This window comes from Anguilla anguilla, chromosome 16 (assembly GCF_013347855.1).
Source record: "Anguilla anguilla isolate fAngAng1 chromosome 16, fAngAng1.pri, whole genome shotgun sequence".
In the NCBI taxonomy this organism is placed as follows: Eukaryota; Metazoa; Chordata; class Actinopteri; order Anguilliformes; family Anguillidae; genus Anguilla; species Anguilla anguilla.
Window position 1 is genome coordinate 26374785 of NC_049216.1, and position 15739 is coordinate 26390523.

The following is a 15739-nucleotide window of genomic DNA, read 5'->3' on the forward strand; positions in this document are numbered from 1 at the left end:
CCGTACAAACATGAAACAACTTCAGTTTGTTCCAGCCAATACATCTCTCATGCAAATTCAGTATTTTTCACTGGGTGAACCATTTCGACAATCATTCTGTTTTGGTTTTCACCTACCGGAAGCTGAGAACTTTTGCAACTGGCCCATTCTTGGTATTTCAGTGTGAGACAATCGCAGAGTGCCAGATGTGACTTATCATGTGAGCGATCCAGCACACAAAGAGAGAAATTCCAATTCCAAGGCATTGCAAAATGGCAGCGCGAAATCAGACAAAGGCTTGGGTGTCAGACGGGTGAAGGACATCTAATCCTATAATCCAAAGGCTGAGGGTCCACGCACTAGTTCCCTAGCTTTGTAATAAACCACCTCTTCCGGACTGTCTCCTGAGATCGTTTCATAAAATCGTGAATAGAAACCGTACAATCGCTGAGGAGCACACCTCCTGGACTGTACACATTATTAGTGCCAAGACTTGACGTTTTCACGCTTCAAGCTGCATCAGTGAGAACAGATGAATGTAACGTGTAAACATACAATGGGCACAAACAATACCCAGTACCAGAGAGACAGGAAACATAAAATGCAATATTTTTTACCCCCAAGTTGAAATACGGGCTGCTTCACTTTTAAGCATCACATTAGTGCTATTTACCAATAACCAGCAATTGCTTTCTGTATTGCTTTTTTTCTATTTCTCAGCCCTCAAATCAGCTATTGAACAAATAATAAATAATGCAGAGGCAATTTTGTTTGTCTTTTGCCTTCCCATTTGAATTAAATTAAACACAGTGGCTCCGTCTGTACTCCGTAATTCACGTGCAGGGACGTCTCCAACTAGAAGCAACGCAACAGAATTCGGCTTTCTGCTAAACCGACAATTTAGTGCAAACCCCTCTTTCATCATAATTACTTAATCAGTGTTTGGTAATTCGGAATGCGACTATCAAGGCATTGATATTCAATATTATTTCAGGGGTTCAATATTATTCATTGTTTCCAATTTCAGAGTGCTGACTACAGCTGGGAAATGTACGTGGAAAAATCGAGCAAAAGAAGCAGGGCTTACCCTTTAAGTCAGGGCAGAGTTTGTCGTTTGTTTATTTTGTCCTCTCTTTGAGAGAGTCTTTGGGCAGGCTGACAAAGATACTGGTTTTGTAAGCCTGTCTTCCATCATATTAATCCATAGTAATGAAGCCTACGTCTTGTTCTGGCAGATCTGGCGAAAGGTTACATTCATTTTATTTAAAAGAATAGATAAAATTAGATTTATGGAATTTCCCCTCTATAAAGCACATAAGGTGAAATGGTGGGATTCATTTATTGAAGTCCTGCCAGGTTTATGAATCGGAGAGTGATCAAATGTACTCTTTCAGCGCACTCTGTCCCAGTTTGTTTAACGCTGAATGTTTTAATGTGCATTTTTACATGTATTGTTAGTTTCTGATAGCCAACGGAGTTATGCGTTTTGGCAGTGGAACATTGGCTGTTATGTCAGGCATGCTAGCATAAGACTTTCCCTCCTTTCCAGAAAGACTAAAGGGGTGTGACCTGCGCTAGTAAATTTCATGGCCAGCAGCACTATCATTTTTATATGCAGTAGAGGTGAACAAGCAAAGCACTCGTGACTAATGTATCTGCACAGTTCAGCAGCACAATATTTAGGAAGGCCAGACCCAAATTTATATTCAGATATAACTATTGCAATCATGTACAGAGGTGGGAGTTACTGAGCACTGATGAGGCTCTGCTTGGTGGAATATGAAAATATGAGGTGGAGAAGAATTTAATCACACCAGAATCACCTCCCTTCCCTTACCATCTTCACAGTCACAGTGTAAGAACAAGTGTCTGACCATGCTCATCAAACCAGACAATTAACCTGTCTTGAGTTATAAGTTTGTTCCCTCTTGTTTTTACTGCTTTGAGAAGTAATGAATGCATATTATATAGCAGTTTATGACATAAATTATATTCTCCTGTGGTTTTATTGTAACAGAAGGTACAATTTCTCTCAGCAAGAAAAAAAGAAAACAAAAGACTTGAGAGCTCAGTGGTAAATTTATTTTCTGTTACTGGTAGAAATTGAACTGTAACTCAAATTGGACACAACTATATCCATTCTAGCTAAAATATAGGTGCCACCCATTCCTGAGCTAGCATGGGTGTTTATCCCACTGCCTTTTAGTAATAGTACAATGTACTAGAAGAATATGAGTCCAAAGACAAACATGAGCCTGTATTCATGAGGTGTTTCACAGTAGGTGTGCCGATTCCTGTCCATATCCTCATGTTGTCTACCAAGAGCTGAAAGGCAAAACGGATCGTATATCAGCATTGCTACTCTGAGATGCTTTAAGGAGACAAACCCTGGTGTTGGCCATCTAAATAGCTGAAACATTATGTACGGCGCATTAGGCTAAATGCATGGCATTGCACATGTGCACACACATGCATGCACATTGCCCAAGATGATAATCAAAAAATGAAACCCAGAGAAGCTCTAGAGATCCCCGATTAAAGTAACCCACTCTTATGTCTGCCCACGTAAAAGAGCCCTGCTAAAGCAGGGGTACAGGCCCCTCTAACCCACTCCCTTTCAGCTTCCTCCACATAAATTTAATTTGATCCAATACATTTTTATTGAATGCTCTAAAATTTCTTCCTTATCACTGAAGTTTGTAACATTGTTAAAGATGCTCTGTAACCATTATTTTAGAGTCACAGTTATAATGCGGAATAAGTTCACAGCTTATTTTATTAAATAAATGCAGTGTATTACGTCATTGTTTTAAGTCCAGAATATAAAGAGCGAACAAAAATTTGAATGCATATACAAGTTGCAGACCGCGTGCTGCACCCACTGACCAAAGTTGAATTAGGCTCGCAGACCATCACAAAGTAGTCCCCAATGCACTATGGCTCTCAGTTGGTGCTTGGCTCCCAACATCACTGCTTGCAGCTGTATTTATTGTCATTATTTCAAGTTGGAAGCTTTAGCCTTAAAGAAAATGTAAATTTGTGCAGCCATTTCACCAAACACTGTTTTTTCATTTTCCATAATTTTAAAGAAAATTTACAAGCCCTGGGCAATATAACCACCAAGTCAAATGTGATGCATATAGTATTTTTATTGCTTACACTTGTGTTGTATGTTTGCATTTGATTTCCCTGTGGCTTATCAAGCCATTGCATGGAGTGTTTTTTTTTTTTTGTTAATAGTGACATCTGATTGCACACTGGGGAACTTCACGCAGACATAAATTTGTGTTTATAGGCCAGTATATCAAATATGGTCTCGATGCATAGAGAGAAGTATGGTTTTATCCCTTAATCGGTACATAAAGAACAGGCATGCAGTTAATACATTTGCAAACAGTCTTCGAATAATAAATGAGAGGGACTTCAGTCAAGGTTAGAAGGTAAATAAAATCATTTTAAATAGGGATAAGCACGTCTGCACTTCTATGATCCATGATGTGGGTTCACATTATAACACTGCATGGTCGATTTAATGGGAGAGTTGATTTAATTTAAGTAAAATTAAAATGGCTTAAAATTTAATTAAATTCTAATCACATTATTATGTTCAGGGCTGCAATTATTTAATCGAATATAGAGTTCATAATTCAATCAGAGGTAAAATGAAAGAGTGCAGCTATATGGATTTCTCCATTTATTTAGTATGTCTATGTAACTTATAGGTTACACATGGGTGACAGTGTGTGTGTGTGGTGTAGTGATTAAGATACTGACTTATGACTAGAAACATGGGGTTGCGTGTTTGATTACATGTTTGAGTGCTGCCATTGCACCATTGAATCACGGATTGACATGACGTGAAATTTACGCTAAATGAGCATTACGTTAAATGCATGCTTGTATGTTATATACACACGCATACACACTATATTACCAAAAGTGTCTGGACACCTCTTGATCTGTGTCTGTTTTTCATGGTTTGGTCTAAGCCCTTTAGTTCTAGTGAAGGCAACTCTTAATGCATTGACATTTTAGATGATTCTTTACTTTGTGGCACCAGTTTGGGGAAGGCCCTTTCCTGTTTCAGCATGACAATGCCCCCGGGCACACAGTGAGGTCCATATAGAAATGGTTTTTCCAAAATCAGCATGGAAGAAGTTAACTGGCCTGCACAGAACCCTGACCTCAACCCCATCTAACACCATTGGGATCAGTTGGAAAGCCAACTGCGTGCCACTGCCAGGCCTAATCACCTTATCAGTTTCCGACCTCACTTATGCTCTTCTGGCTGAATGGAAGTAAATCCCTGCAGCAATGCTCCAACATTTAGTATAAAGCCTTCCCAGAAGAGTGGAGGTTGTTGTAGCTGCAAAGGGTAGACTAACTCCATATTAATGCCTATAATTTTGGAAGACATGTTGGATGTCAGGTGTCCACATACTTTTGGCCATATAGTGTATGTACAGTATATACATGCAAATGTTTTGGGACAGTTGTATCTAAATTGGTTGTCTTCCCTCTAATCTAATAATGTATTTCAAAAACAATGAACATGAGGCAAAATTCACAATTTCTGCACTGTTTCATGTTTTTAAAACAGATATTCAACTACAGTGATCTCCGTAATGTTCGGGACAATTTTAGATTTGTAATCAAACAATTCACATGTGGTTAAGGTGAAGATTCTCAGCTTTTATCAAAGGGTATTTTCATATATGGTCTATGTAGAGAAAGCGAGAGAGCGAGAGAGAGAGAGAGAGAGAGAGAGAGAAACAGCACTTCAGAGCATGTATAAATGTGACTCCGATTTGGTACTAAAACATTGAATGTGGGAATAATTCAGGGCTTTGATATGGGAAACCTGATGGTAATGAGACTGTTGCAGAGAGCACTAATAAATATTGAGATGACGTTTACTGCATGATGCAGTACAGTATAAAACAAGATGTTATGCTTTTCAATAACTGCACTGGGCTTTAATAAAGCCTGCTAACTGTAAAAATGACTTCATAATATGCTTGATATAGTAGTGATATTATACAACTCTAAATCTGAGTGCTCCTGTACATACATTTCATGAACCAAACACAGCATTGTCACCCCAAGAAATAGAATATATGTGCATTTCAGTACAACACTGCTCTTGTTTCATAAGAAACACTTCATAAAAACAGACAGACTAATATATTTTCTAACTTAATTATCAAATAACCATGCTATGGCATATTTACGATGTACTGGTAATATATTTCTCTACTTAGTTTCACCCAATTCCTGCGCCTTTTACCAGTATTTGTTATCCTAAATGTGTTTGGGACGTTTCTGGGCGTGGCACTCTTTTCTGTGTTGGGTGGGGTAGGTGTGGCTACAGAGCCTGTGGTAGTTCACCTGCGTTTATTTCAATCAGAGGAACTGAATTTCGATACAGCATGCATGCTATTTCACTACATGTGGCCAACTTCACTAACAAAGCTAACAAAGTTGCAAACAAAGACTCTCATCCTCATCAGGGTTCACTGATTATAAAACACAACACTGAAATATTTCAATAATTAATTTCTCTGTACTCTGTACCTCAGGAGTATAAGAATATAATGTGACATTACATTTTATTTGGCTGCAGCTTTATCTGAAGCAATGCACAATAACTGCTTACTGAAGGACATTGTAACAACTGCAGAACACAGGTCAGATAAGGCAGCTTCAATTCGCATAGTACCATTTATCCATAGCCATGAACATATACATATTTTTTGTTGTATTTGAGAAAATAAAGAGGTTAATATTTGAATAGGATATGGATAACTGTGAAAAAGTCATTCATTTTACAGGTGTATTGGCTAGCAATAATGTACCAATAGCCTGCTAATGTTACATATCCCACACGCGATTCCGTGTTTACATCCCAGTTCTAACAAAATGTCCAGAATAGCTAAATACGAATGACGAAAGACACTAAATAGCTGCACTACAGAGTACCATATGATGTTCTCACATGTTTAAAACATTCATTTTAAATTAAGTATTTTGACATCTGGAAACCTTCTGGATTGGTATATTTTAAGAATTATTGGAATGCCAGGCCTTTATTTGTCCACAAAAAAGTTATCGGCATTTGGTTCTTCGGCATTCTAAAATACTGTAAGTTTGGCCCTAAAGGTCAGGTTCTTATCGGTGAGACTCGTCTCCGTGTTGCTCATTTCAAAGTGGGCTTCCATCCAGGGCTGCGGTCCGAGGCGAGAGCATCAGGTGTTCCACCACCGCTCTGATTTTTAAAACCCACCGGCATGTCAGAGGGCATTTCCGCCCTGATGAAAAGTCCTGGCTGGAATCCAGGGAAAAGCAATCATCGCAGATAAAAGGATGGCTGAACACTGACTCAGAAGAAGCAGGTGCACACGGTGCCTTTCATTAAGAGGGGCTGGTGTCTAGAGCGGTGTCCAAACACGCCTCTATCACCTCTGCCGTGTTTGTTCTGGAAATGTAGCAGGAAATCGCATATCTTTCCATTGCCGAAGCACAGACAAGAGAGCCAGTGATCCTGAACACATACAAAGAAAAGATTTTTGAAAAGTATGGCAGAAATTCCAAATCTTTTTCATTATTAAAGGATATGTAGGTTTCATATAAAAGATAAAGCACGCCGTTAGGATGTTCAAAATTGTGCACACACATTTTAAGTTCGTAATATTTCAGCAAACAGGATTTACAGTACAGTATATTACAAATAAAGAAAGCAGAGGTGCTGCATTGCCTCGGTGTAGTGAAAATTGAAGATTCGCTGTGTTGTGTCTGCAATGTCATTAACACGCACACAGAAGAGGCACTCAAGTAGATATATAAGTCAATAAGCAACCCTTTGCCAGCTCATTTTATTTTTTGCCACCACCATTTTATTGGCAGAGGAGTGGCATGTTATATAAAGGAATCAGGTACAGAATGACAAATACTGTTCCCTGTGGCAGCATTACTAGTTACATACCACTATATTTGTTTATTCATCTGACACGTATAAAAATGTGGTGAACGGCACGCTTGAGTATGCTATAGGAGGACAGAATGCAGAGAATTAAAGTGATTAATATCTTTCATTTGCCCTGCATGCAAAACAGTACTAAATGTCTGTAAATTCAGAGATCCATAAGGCAGCCATATCTCAGGAATTCAGTACATATTAAAAAGCCAGCTTTGCACTTCTGAGGGTGACAGTTGTTTGTTTATTTTATTTTATTTTTTTAATGAGTGTGCTGGCAAATTCCTACAATTCTGCAATTTATACTGCATTGTACAATTCCAAATGTAATCTGCTCTCATCCATGTTCTCCCCTCAGTTCTCTGCGAGTCACCCAGTTTCCCTTGTGAATTACTGGGCATTGACATTCTCTGAAATGAGCTCCCAGTAAATGAAGGATAGATGAATCCCAACATAACATACTCTCACACATGAGCTGATAAACCGTAATCATGCTTATACAGTGCACAATACAAATGCTAAAACTAATTAAATTCCAGCATGGCTGTGAATGGGCATGGTTGTATTTTATAATGAGAAAGCAAGCGTATGTCATGTGTTATGGGTATTTATAATTCAGCCAAATACTGTTGCTGTATGATGCTCACTGCCTTGCCTTGAAAATTCCAGCTAAGACCAGCTGGGATTCTAAGCTGTTTTAAGATGGTTTAAGCTGTGTTTTCGACACTTCAAGCTGGTCAAAGCTGGACTGTGTCTGATCTAAGCTGGTCTTTAGCCGGACAAAGCTGGTCAAAGCTAGTTAAGTTGGTAGAGTAAGCTGCTGCTCAACTGGTGGACTAGCTGACTACATAGGCTGGTCAGTTGATGAACAGTTGGTTGACCAGCTAAAAGTGCCAAAAACAGAGCTTAAACCAGCTTGACCAGTTTAGGATGTTCAAGATGGAGATTTCAGCAGGGTGGCCATTAAGATTTTTAAATACTGATTTGGCTGTTTGCTTAACAAATATTAATTCATCTCACAAATTAATTAACAACTTTGGGTGCCAGTGTTGTATTTATAGTGCATGTCTGTGAAGCAGATATGACCCCAAAATAATAGATGTTTTTGCAGCCATGCTGTATTTAGCCTAGTTGCCAGCGGTAGGTAAATATTAATTAGAGGACTGATCAAGGGATAAGGACATACTGCTTGTCAATCTCTAAGCAAATAATAATATGCTCAAAATCCTATTCATGCTGTGCAAATTATAGCAATATCATTATGGATTTAAAAAAACATCCTGGTAAACATCTAAATTGAGTAGTAATGAGAAAAGCCCCTCTTCAAAGTTTGCGAAGAACAGGCTTATAATCATTGCATGAATGATCTAGGTAATAAATTTGCTGGGGAAGCAGAGGGGACAGACAGCAGATGTTGAGAGTTAGGGATGTTTTCTAATAATGTTGCCAGAACAGAGCTTCATTCAAGAAGGCGTACATTCCCCACAAGCTATGTTCATTGCTAATTAACTTATGGCTGTTGAATGATTTTAAATGAACATTCCATTTAGTTTACCACAAGCACATTTCAAATAAAGATGGACACTAGCTTGCAAAAACCTAAATAAAATATGAGAATTAGCTCGCTAGTTATCTGAAGGACTATGATATGACACTCAATTACTTGTATTGAAGCTATTCCCACGTGCCTTCAGACTGTTAGCCAATGGCAAGGGATGTTAGTGTCAAATATAAGCTATTATAGCAGAAGAAAGTTTGAATATGTTGGCGAAAGTATGCAAACATTTGCCTTGTTGAACTCCCCTCTGGATAAATAGGCCTCTTTCCTTATCTTTGAAATGTACTTAGTGTTGCACACAAATATTAATATTGTAATATTTCCAAATATTACACTTGTATGTGACTTTTCCAAAACTGTCCAATGTATTGCAGGTAGCTATAATAGCATGTTATATTTTTCCTGCAGTGCAAAACAGTTATTTTATAACGCATGTTGTATTATACAAGTAGCTTATTTGGTAAACAACCTGTAATATGTAGTGTATTGCCATTGCTATAGATATATAGCTTTCTTTGTATTTTGCTTTATTATATTAAAGAGTTTTATTAAGTTAATATGAATATGAACTGAATATGAATCCAATGTGTTACACAGTCTTGATAAGTTGAGAAGACCAGTAGCTTCCATTTTAGCCAGCCTGAATGCATGGAAATTCCACCCTCCAGTTGCTCTGATTCCATACAATCTTCAACAAATATACAATATTGAATCTGGTGGGTAATTTAGTGGCTTTAATACATACCCCGATTGAAGTTGTGGAATTTAAACTACACATGCAAAAACTTGCCTCCTTCTTGTACTAAAATCATTTTTGGAGCTTAGATTTTTTTAGCTGAGTATAACTTATACTACTGCCAAAATAACATTTTGATCGATGTTCAGAAGCTAAAATGAACGGTAAAAGTGTACAGACACTTCTCTGATAATACATCATTGATTGGGAAGATGAATTCACGTTATCTACTGGACAGCCTGTTCTGTCTTTGTGTCTTTAAGTATTACTGCAAAACCAATTAACTGTCCCATTCAATTTCCATTTAACAAGAAAAGTATCTCTACTATATTCAGTTTACCTTCTGTACCATATTACATGAAAGCAGCCATCAATAATAAATCAGTGGCATTGATAATGTCAGGTGAACCTGAATTATTCATCAGGCACAACGGCTGTATATCAATCTTTTTCACCTATTGTTATTGTACTTTGTGCAGTTAGATATGCCGTTGATTTATGTGTTACCCTACAGTCTGTCTTTAACCAAAAGTGCTAATTAAATGGAATTTACGCTTGATTTACAATTTACACCTACAACCCCCCCAATGTCATCTCAGTCTTGCTGACTTACATTTTAAACTGCATACACACATCTGTGTGTGAGTTTGTCTCACGTTCCTTAATTATAGTAGATTTGACAAACTGTAATATGTGTAACCTATGTGAGAGATGGGTGAAATGCACAATGCTGTCATATGGTGGGAGAGTAAAGGGAATAGAGCCATATGTCTGTGGTTGTGATCACTACCAAATTTGCTTTTGTGGGTTTTATTCTGAAGGCTCAAAACGTGCTCACTATGCATTGAGGGAGTGGTTGCATCACCAGATACTTCCCCAGAGTTATGCTGGGTGAGTAAAAAATTGATGGGTTGCCCTCACAAGGGCCTATGAGGGTAGAAGATTGCTGGGACATATTGGCAGTTGACGGATGGGCCCAGGACGAGGGTGGGTGTCATCTCATAATCAGAAGCGGAGATCTGTGTACATGTCCAGCTATAGCCCTGTTATAAGCTACTGTATTAGTGATCATTTATAGCTCGATGCACGTTACATTCTCCTGGGGCAGAGGTTCTTAAAGTGTAAGGGCTGCCCGCATTGACATGTACAGGGGCGGTTGATAAGATAGGAAAATTAGCATAATATTAATACATGCTACTGAGGCATAATATATAAATCATGACCTGGATTCAGTCAACATTCATCCTAAAATTTGACTTAAATGTCAGAATTATTTTCTTCACGCAGTTGAGCAAGTTCAGAACTCACCAGAATGAGCTCACAATAGCTGATTCAATTCAGGTCAAAGAGTAATGGACAGGTGTTAATTGAATCCAGGCTATGTAAGACAGTGTAATAAAACTAGTTATCTACTTAGTAAAATAGAATAAAGTTGTAAAACACAGTGCAGTAGCAACACGGAAGAACTTACCACAGCCATTAGCCTTACTGTACAATATACAATGTATGTGTCCGTTATGAGACATACATTCCTTAGTGTAGCTGTGCTTTATTCATTTGTGAGTCATTGGCTTTCATTTTAGCCAAGTGGCAAATACAGAGTGGCTCCATTTAGAACTTTCATTAAAATGAAAATGGATACAAAGAGGATCATATTATAATTACCACAAGAGAGTGGTACAGTAACTGATATTACAACTAGCTAACCATACATCATGAGTCAGCATGCATATGCTGCTAACCAGCTATAACAAATAGCACTGTTCTCCAGAAATCCTGACTGAAAACAGGCAGTCAGCTCTTGCATTGAACTATAAGGCTGTCAAAAACTACAGCACGGTGTGTTCTACAATTGGCTCTGCAATTTGGGATACGGTAAGCCATGTCTGTAGCTTGCACTGCAATAAAATCAGGTTCTGCCTGTCAGAAGGCTCTCAATTTAGGGAACTGACTGATAAAGCCAATTTTTATATCACACAACCGCTCAGGCTCTCTCTCTCTCTCTGTGCAAACCTCTGTTTCACCCTTAGGCTAGAGGCAAGTCACCTCAATAAATGTGTGCCACATTGGAGGATTAGGCTACGCTGACCAGTTCTGGAAATTTTCTGGATGTTGTTTACTTTCTTTTATTAAAACACCCACTGAGGAAAGTTGACTTTTCCCTGCCGAACTAAACAAAATAAGCTGGTTCTGTAAATGTCATTGTATCCAAGATTCATTTTTACACATTTTTAGGTTGCGCCATGTTATTAAGCTGATCATTCTGCCACATTGTTTGTAGCTTCAGTTTTGTATTTGTTTCTTGTGTCCAAATAGATGTATTACTCATGCATCTGACTGATGTGCTATGCAGGAAGTAAATTGATTTTCTGGATTTTACATGCCTGTGTTTTAAAGACACATTTCTTTTTTGTTATAGTGTTCTGTTGTTTGGAAACACCAAATAATCAAATAATTGGTGACTCCAATGAGAAGGAAGGATCTTGGCTTTAGACCAGTTGCCTCCTCATACTCTCCCATAACTAATCTGTACTTATTTTTTACATGCTTTACCAATTAGATTTTTGGGCATGAGGGAGTGTGTGATCCATGGTACTCTTACTCCTACTGGAGGGAGGCTAATTATTGCTGAATTGAACTGAGTTCAGATGTACTGAATATGGGCCTAAAGACATATCAGATCAGTACTTTCCTTTGATTTAATTTTAGCGAAGAATTATCGCTGAACGCCTGTGTATTAATTTGATATGTCTAAACAGATTTTAAACTTGTTGAAATATTGTTCTTTGCTTTGTCAATTTTTTCTACTTTCTGACTTTCAGTATTACTTGTGAAAATATTCCAGTATAAGTCTTGAAAATGTGTTTCCTTTAATGAGGAAAGTGAATCTATCCTATTCAATTCTGAATCTATTTATTCTGTGGTTTCGACAGATTATAAATACAATTCCAAGGTTTGGGTTCTGCAGTGTATTTGTTTGTGGGACTCTAAATGTTTTTCCACAGAATCAATGGACAAGTTACAACTGCTGATGCATACAAATCAGTTTCTCCCTGAAATGATTTTGTCGGCATATTTAAACAGAACTTAAGAAATGCTTAAGTGTGAAATTTTTCAGTGATGTTTTTAAGACCAAAACTCAAAGCCCAGTGGTCATCTCCTCATATTGCGATGTACATTGCCTCATATTGTAAAGTGATGCATTTAATTTAATAAAGATGCAAGATTTCTATAAATTACACCATACATATGCATGTAGCTGTAAATTAATTAACTCTGTTAAAGCCCAGGGAACGGATTTCTACATTAGTTACATTCATAAAAAAATGCATGTCTCATTATCACTATTGTATGATTTGTTTAAATATTCTAGATTATATTTACCATAGCACCCCAGCAAAACAACCACTAATGAGAGCAACACATCAAACTTGCTTTTATTTTACATTAAAATTTAAGAATTTGGCCGATACTTTTAGCCAAAGGGATTTACAATATGTGCATTTAACATTGTAAGAAAACCACCGCAATAGTTAGAGATAGGCAATGTTGCAATAGGGCCTTAATTACACAAATATTTCATTTACCAAAATTATTAAAACTCACTAACACTTGAAAGGACAGTATATCTGACATCATCTAATGACATTAAATATCTGCAATCCAAACATGTGAACTCATTATGTGAATGTACTGCAATGTTAATATTAGATATCACACTTCCTAATAAAAAAGGAAAGGCTGACTGAGAGAGTGATAGGTGTGCCACACAGAACATAGCACGCGTGTGTATGTATTGGTATGTTTGTTTGTGTGAGTGCGCATGCGTTCGTGAGCTGTACATGCAGTACATTTCATGCTTGAACTGAGGACTCAAAGTGCAGGACCAGGGTCCCTGCAGCTCTGGTCTCCTGCTTCCCAAATCAGGACACACCTGCTGAGTGCAGCAGTCTGAAAGAGCTCCAGAGAGACAGATGCATGTCGTATCTCAGGGGAAAGGGACCTGGAATCAGGAGCATATTAATCAATATGGCATCCCGGGTACCACACAGATGTGCAGGGTCAGGCAAGCTGAGACACACACCAGGCAAAACCTCCCAGCTCCATTTAAACAGCAGAGACCTGAATCAATACACTCCTAGAAAAGAGCGGATTCTAACTGACTGCGTGGTTTTTTCATGACCCATATACACCATGAGTGACGATAACATTGCATAAGCCTTGAGGAGTGAATGATCTTAGAGAAACAGAATTTGGGGAGATGGGGAGAGTTAAAAAGAAATTGGATATTGTAAGTTGTTGTCGGTGGATATTGTAGGTTTTCTTGATTTTCATCACAGCTTAATGAGTTAGTTTTAGTGATTTAGTTTAGTGAGCTTTTTGCCAGCTTGTTGTTGAAGAGAAAACAATTAGTTGCATTTAATTGTGAATAAAAGTTCAAGTAATGATTCTAGTGGAATTTTAACCATGGAGATATTGAATGATTTTTAGTAATGGATGGTATCCTGGAAAATCCATTTCAGAAAAAAGCCTTTCTTAAGTAAGGTTTTAAAGATGCTTTAGAGCATCAATCACTGTATAAGCCTTTTATGTCCATTCTACATACAGTACAGTATGTGTTTATGTAAAGATACCAGCATTGACATGTCTCTCTTTCACCACACTTCACAAGTCAGCATCAATTACACACTACAATTCTATCCTTTGAATCCACGCTGTCATAACTGTCTTATTGTCCCTATTGGGCTATGCAAATGGCCCATATTGATGATCTGTCTGTCTTTCTCAAGGTCCCTCTTGCAGGGCTGGCTCAAGATGTTCTGGATGGAATATAAGGCTACGGATGTACGGTGTGGGAGAAGGAGACTAGGAGTGGCGGCCATGAAACTTCCTTGTTCCTTCTGGTTCGTCCTGCTGTTTGGGGCAGGGGGCCTGGTGCTGTTCATCCACCTACAGGAAATCTCTGAGATGGTCCAACAGCAGGCTCCAGGTCAGTGCTTCAGAAATGCTCCAGCACTGTGCATCAACCACTGCATCAGTACATTCAGGCCAGGATTCAATCAATATATGTCCTTAATTTTGACTTACGGTGCTGTGAGAAAGTGTTTTAACCCTTCCTGATTTCCTCTATTTTTGCATATTTGTCACACTGAATGGTTTGAGATCTTTAGCCAAATGTAGTATCAGACAATGGGAACCTGAGTAAACACAAAACACATTTTTAAAAATTACTATTTCATTTATTTAATAAAAAAACTATGGGGGTGTTTTTCATTAAATAAATTTGTCTAAATATCTGAAACTATTCAGTGTGACAAATATTCAATAATAGAGGAAATAAGGAAGGGGCAAATACTTTTTCACGGCACTGTAAATACAAGTGTTTTTCAATGCAAGCATTTCAATTAAATTTGGTAATTGTTAAATGTGCCTAGAGTTTGTGAATTTATAATGAAAAATGAATGCTTGCATTTTACTGTTAATCTTAGTTAAGGACAATTGCATTCAGGCTTCACTGGCCCAAAGTTGTCTACTCACAAACACACTATGGAGCGTACATAATGTGTGATGTTCAGTAAAGGAGTGGGAAGTACTGATTTGAACAGGAGTGGTCGTAGAAGCCTATTACAGCTTTTAAAGAGGGATGACATTTAATTAGCACATTTACTTGCTTTAATTGAGAGAAATAACCCCTTTTTAAAGGTATCCCTTAGGCTCTTATGTAAACAGTCATTAACGTGTTCCACAGTGCAGTGCATTTTTACCACTTGTTTTATGCATGTTCATTATTGGTTAACACCTCATAGTTAGCCCAATTAGCCTATTAAACCAGAGGAAAAAAATGAAAACCTGAACACAATTTTCAATGTGGACCCTGATCACAAATCTCCAGAAAAGGACCTTTTTTTGTGCCACAGAACAGACTACCAGGGTCTCTGCAGGTTGCAGTAAACCAGGGTCAGCGTCTCTGCTATTACTTAAAAAGATTTCACCACAGCTAGCATCCCCCGTGAGAAAACTCACAGTTTGACTTGTAGCGAGAGCTTTCCAGTGGCGTGTGCACTGACAGCGCCAGTTAACGGCCGCGCTGCACATCTGGTGATTTTCTGCTGTATCGCGTGTCGTTCCTGCCGGGTGCCATTAGTATCAGAGTGCACACTGTGTCAGCATCTCTTTCGATAAGAAGCACTCAGCGAGAGTGGCGTCTCTAAAGGCTCTAATATTCTCCTGATTGCGAGATGCTCTTGGGAACTTTATCGCCACGCAGAAATTATGGTTTCAGCTTCTAACGGCTGCTTTTTTTTTTAAAGAGATTATTTTCAGCGTGTCAAGGGATTGTCAAGTCATTGTCAGTGCACTTACACTACTAATTCCACAATCAAACATCAGAAAAGTTCTACTGTAGGTAGTTTGGTAGTTGGGAAAAAATGCCTGTTGTTTTTGTAATTTGACATTGTTGTGTATCATATTAAATTAATCTATTTTAAATGTG

At 38.1% G+C, this 15739-nt stretch overlaps 1 protein-coding gene across 1 annotated transcript in view; it reads left to right on the forward strand.

Annotated features, from left to right (window-relative positions):
* Positions 1 to 15739, forward strand: part of LOC118215472 (carbohydrate sulfotransferase 8-like) — a 147661-nt gene that overhangs the window by 23638 nt on the left and 108284 nt on the right. Inside the window, exon 2 of the mRNA XM_035396312.1 lies at positions 14037 to 14236. Within this exon, the coding sequence (XP_035252203.1) occupies positions 14062 to 14236 (175 nt within the window). The 5' untranslated portion in view covers positions 14037 to 14061. The remainder of the gene's footprint in view (positions 1 to 14036; positions 14237 to 15739) is intronic.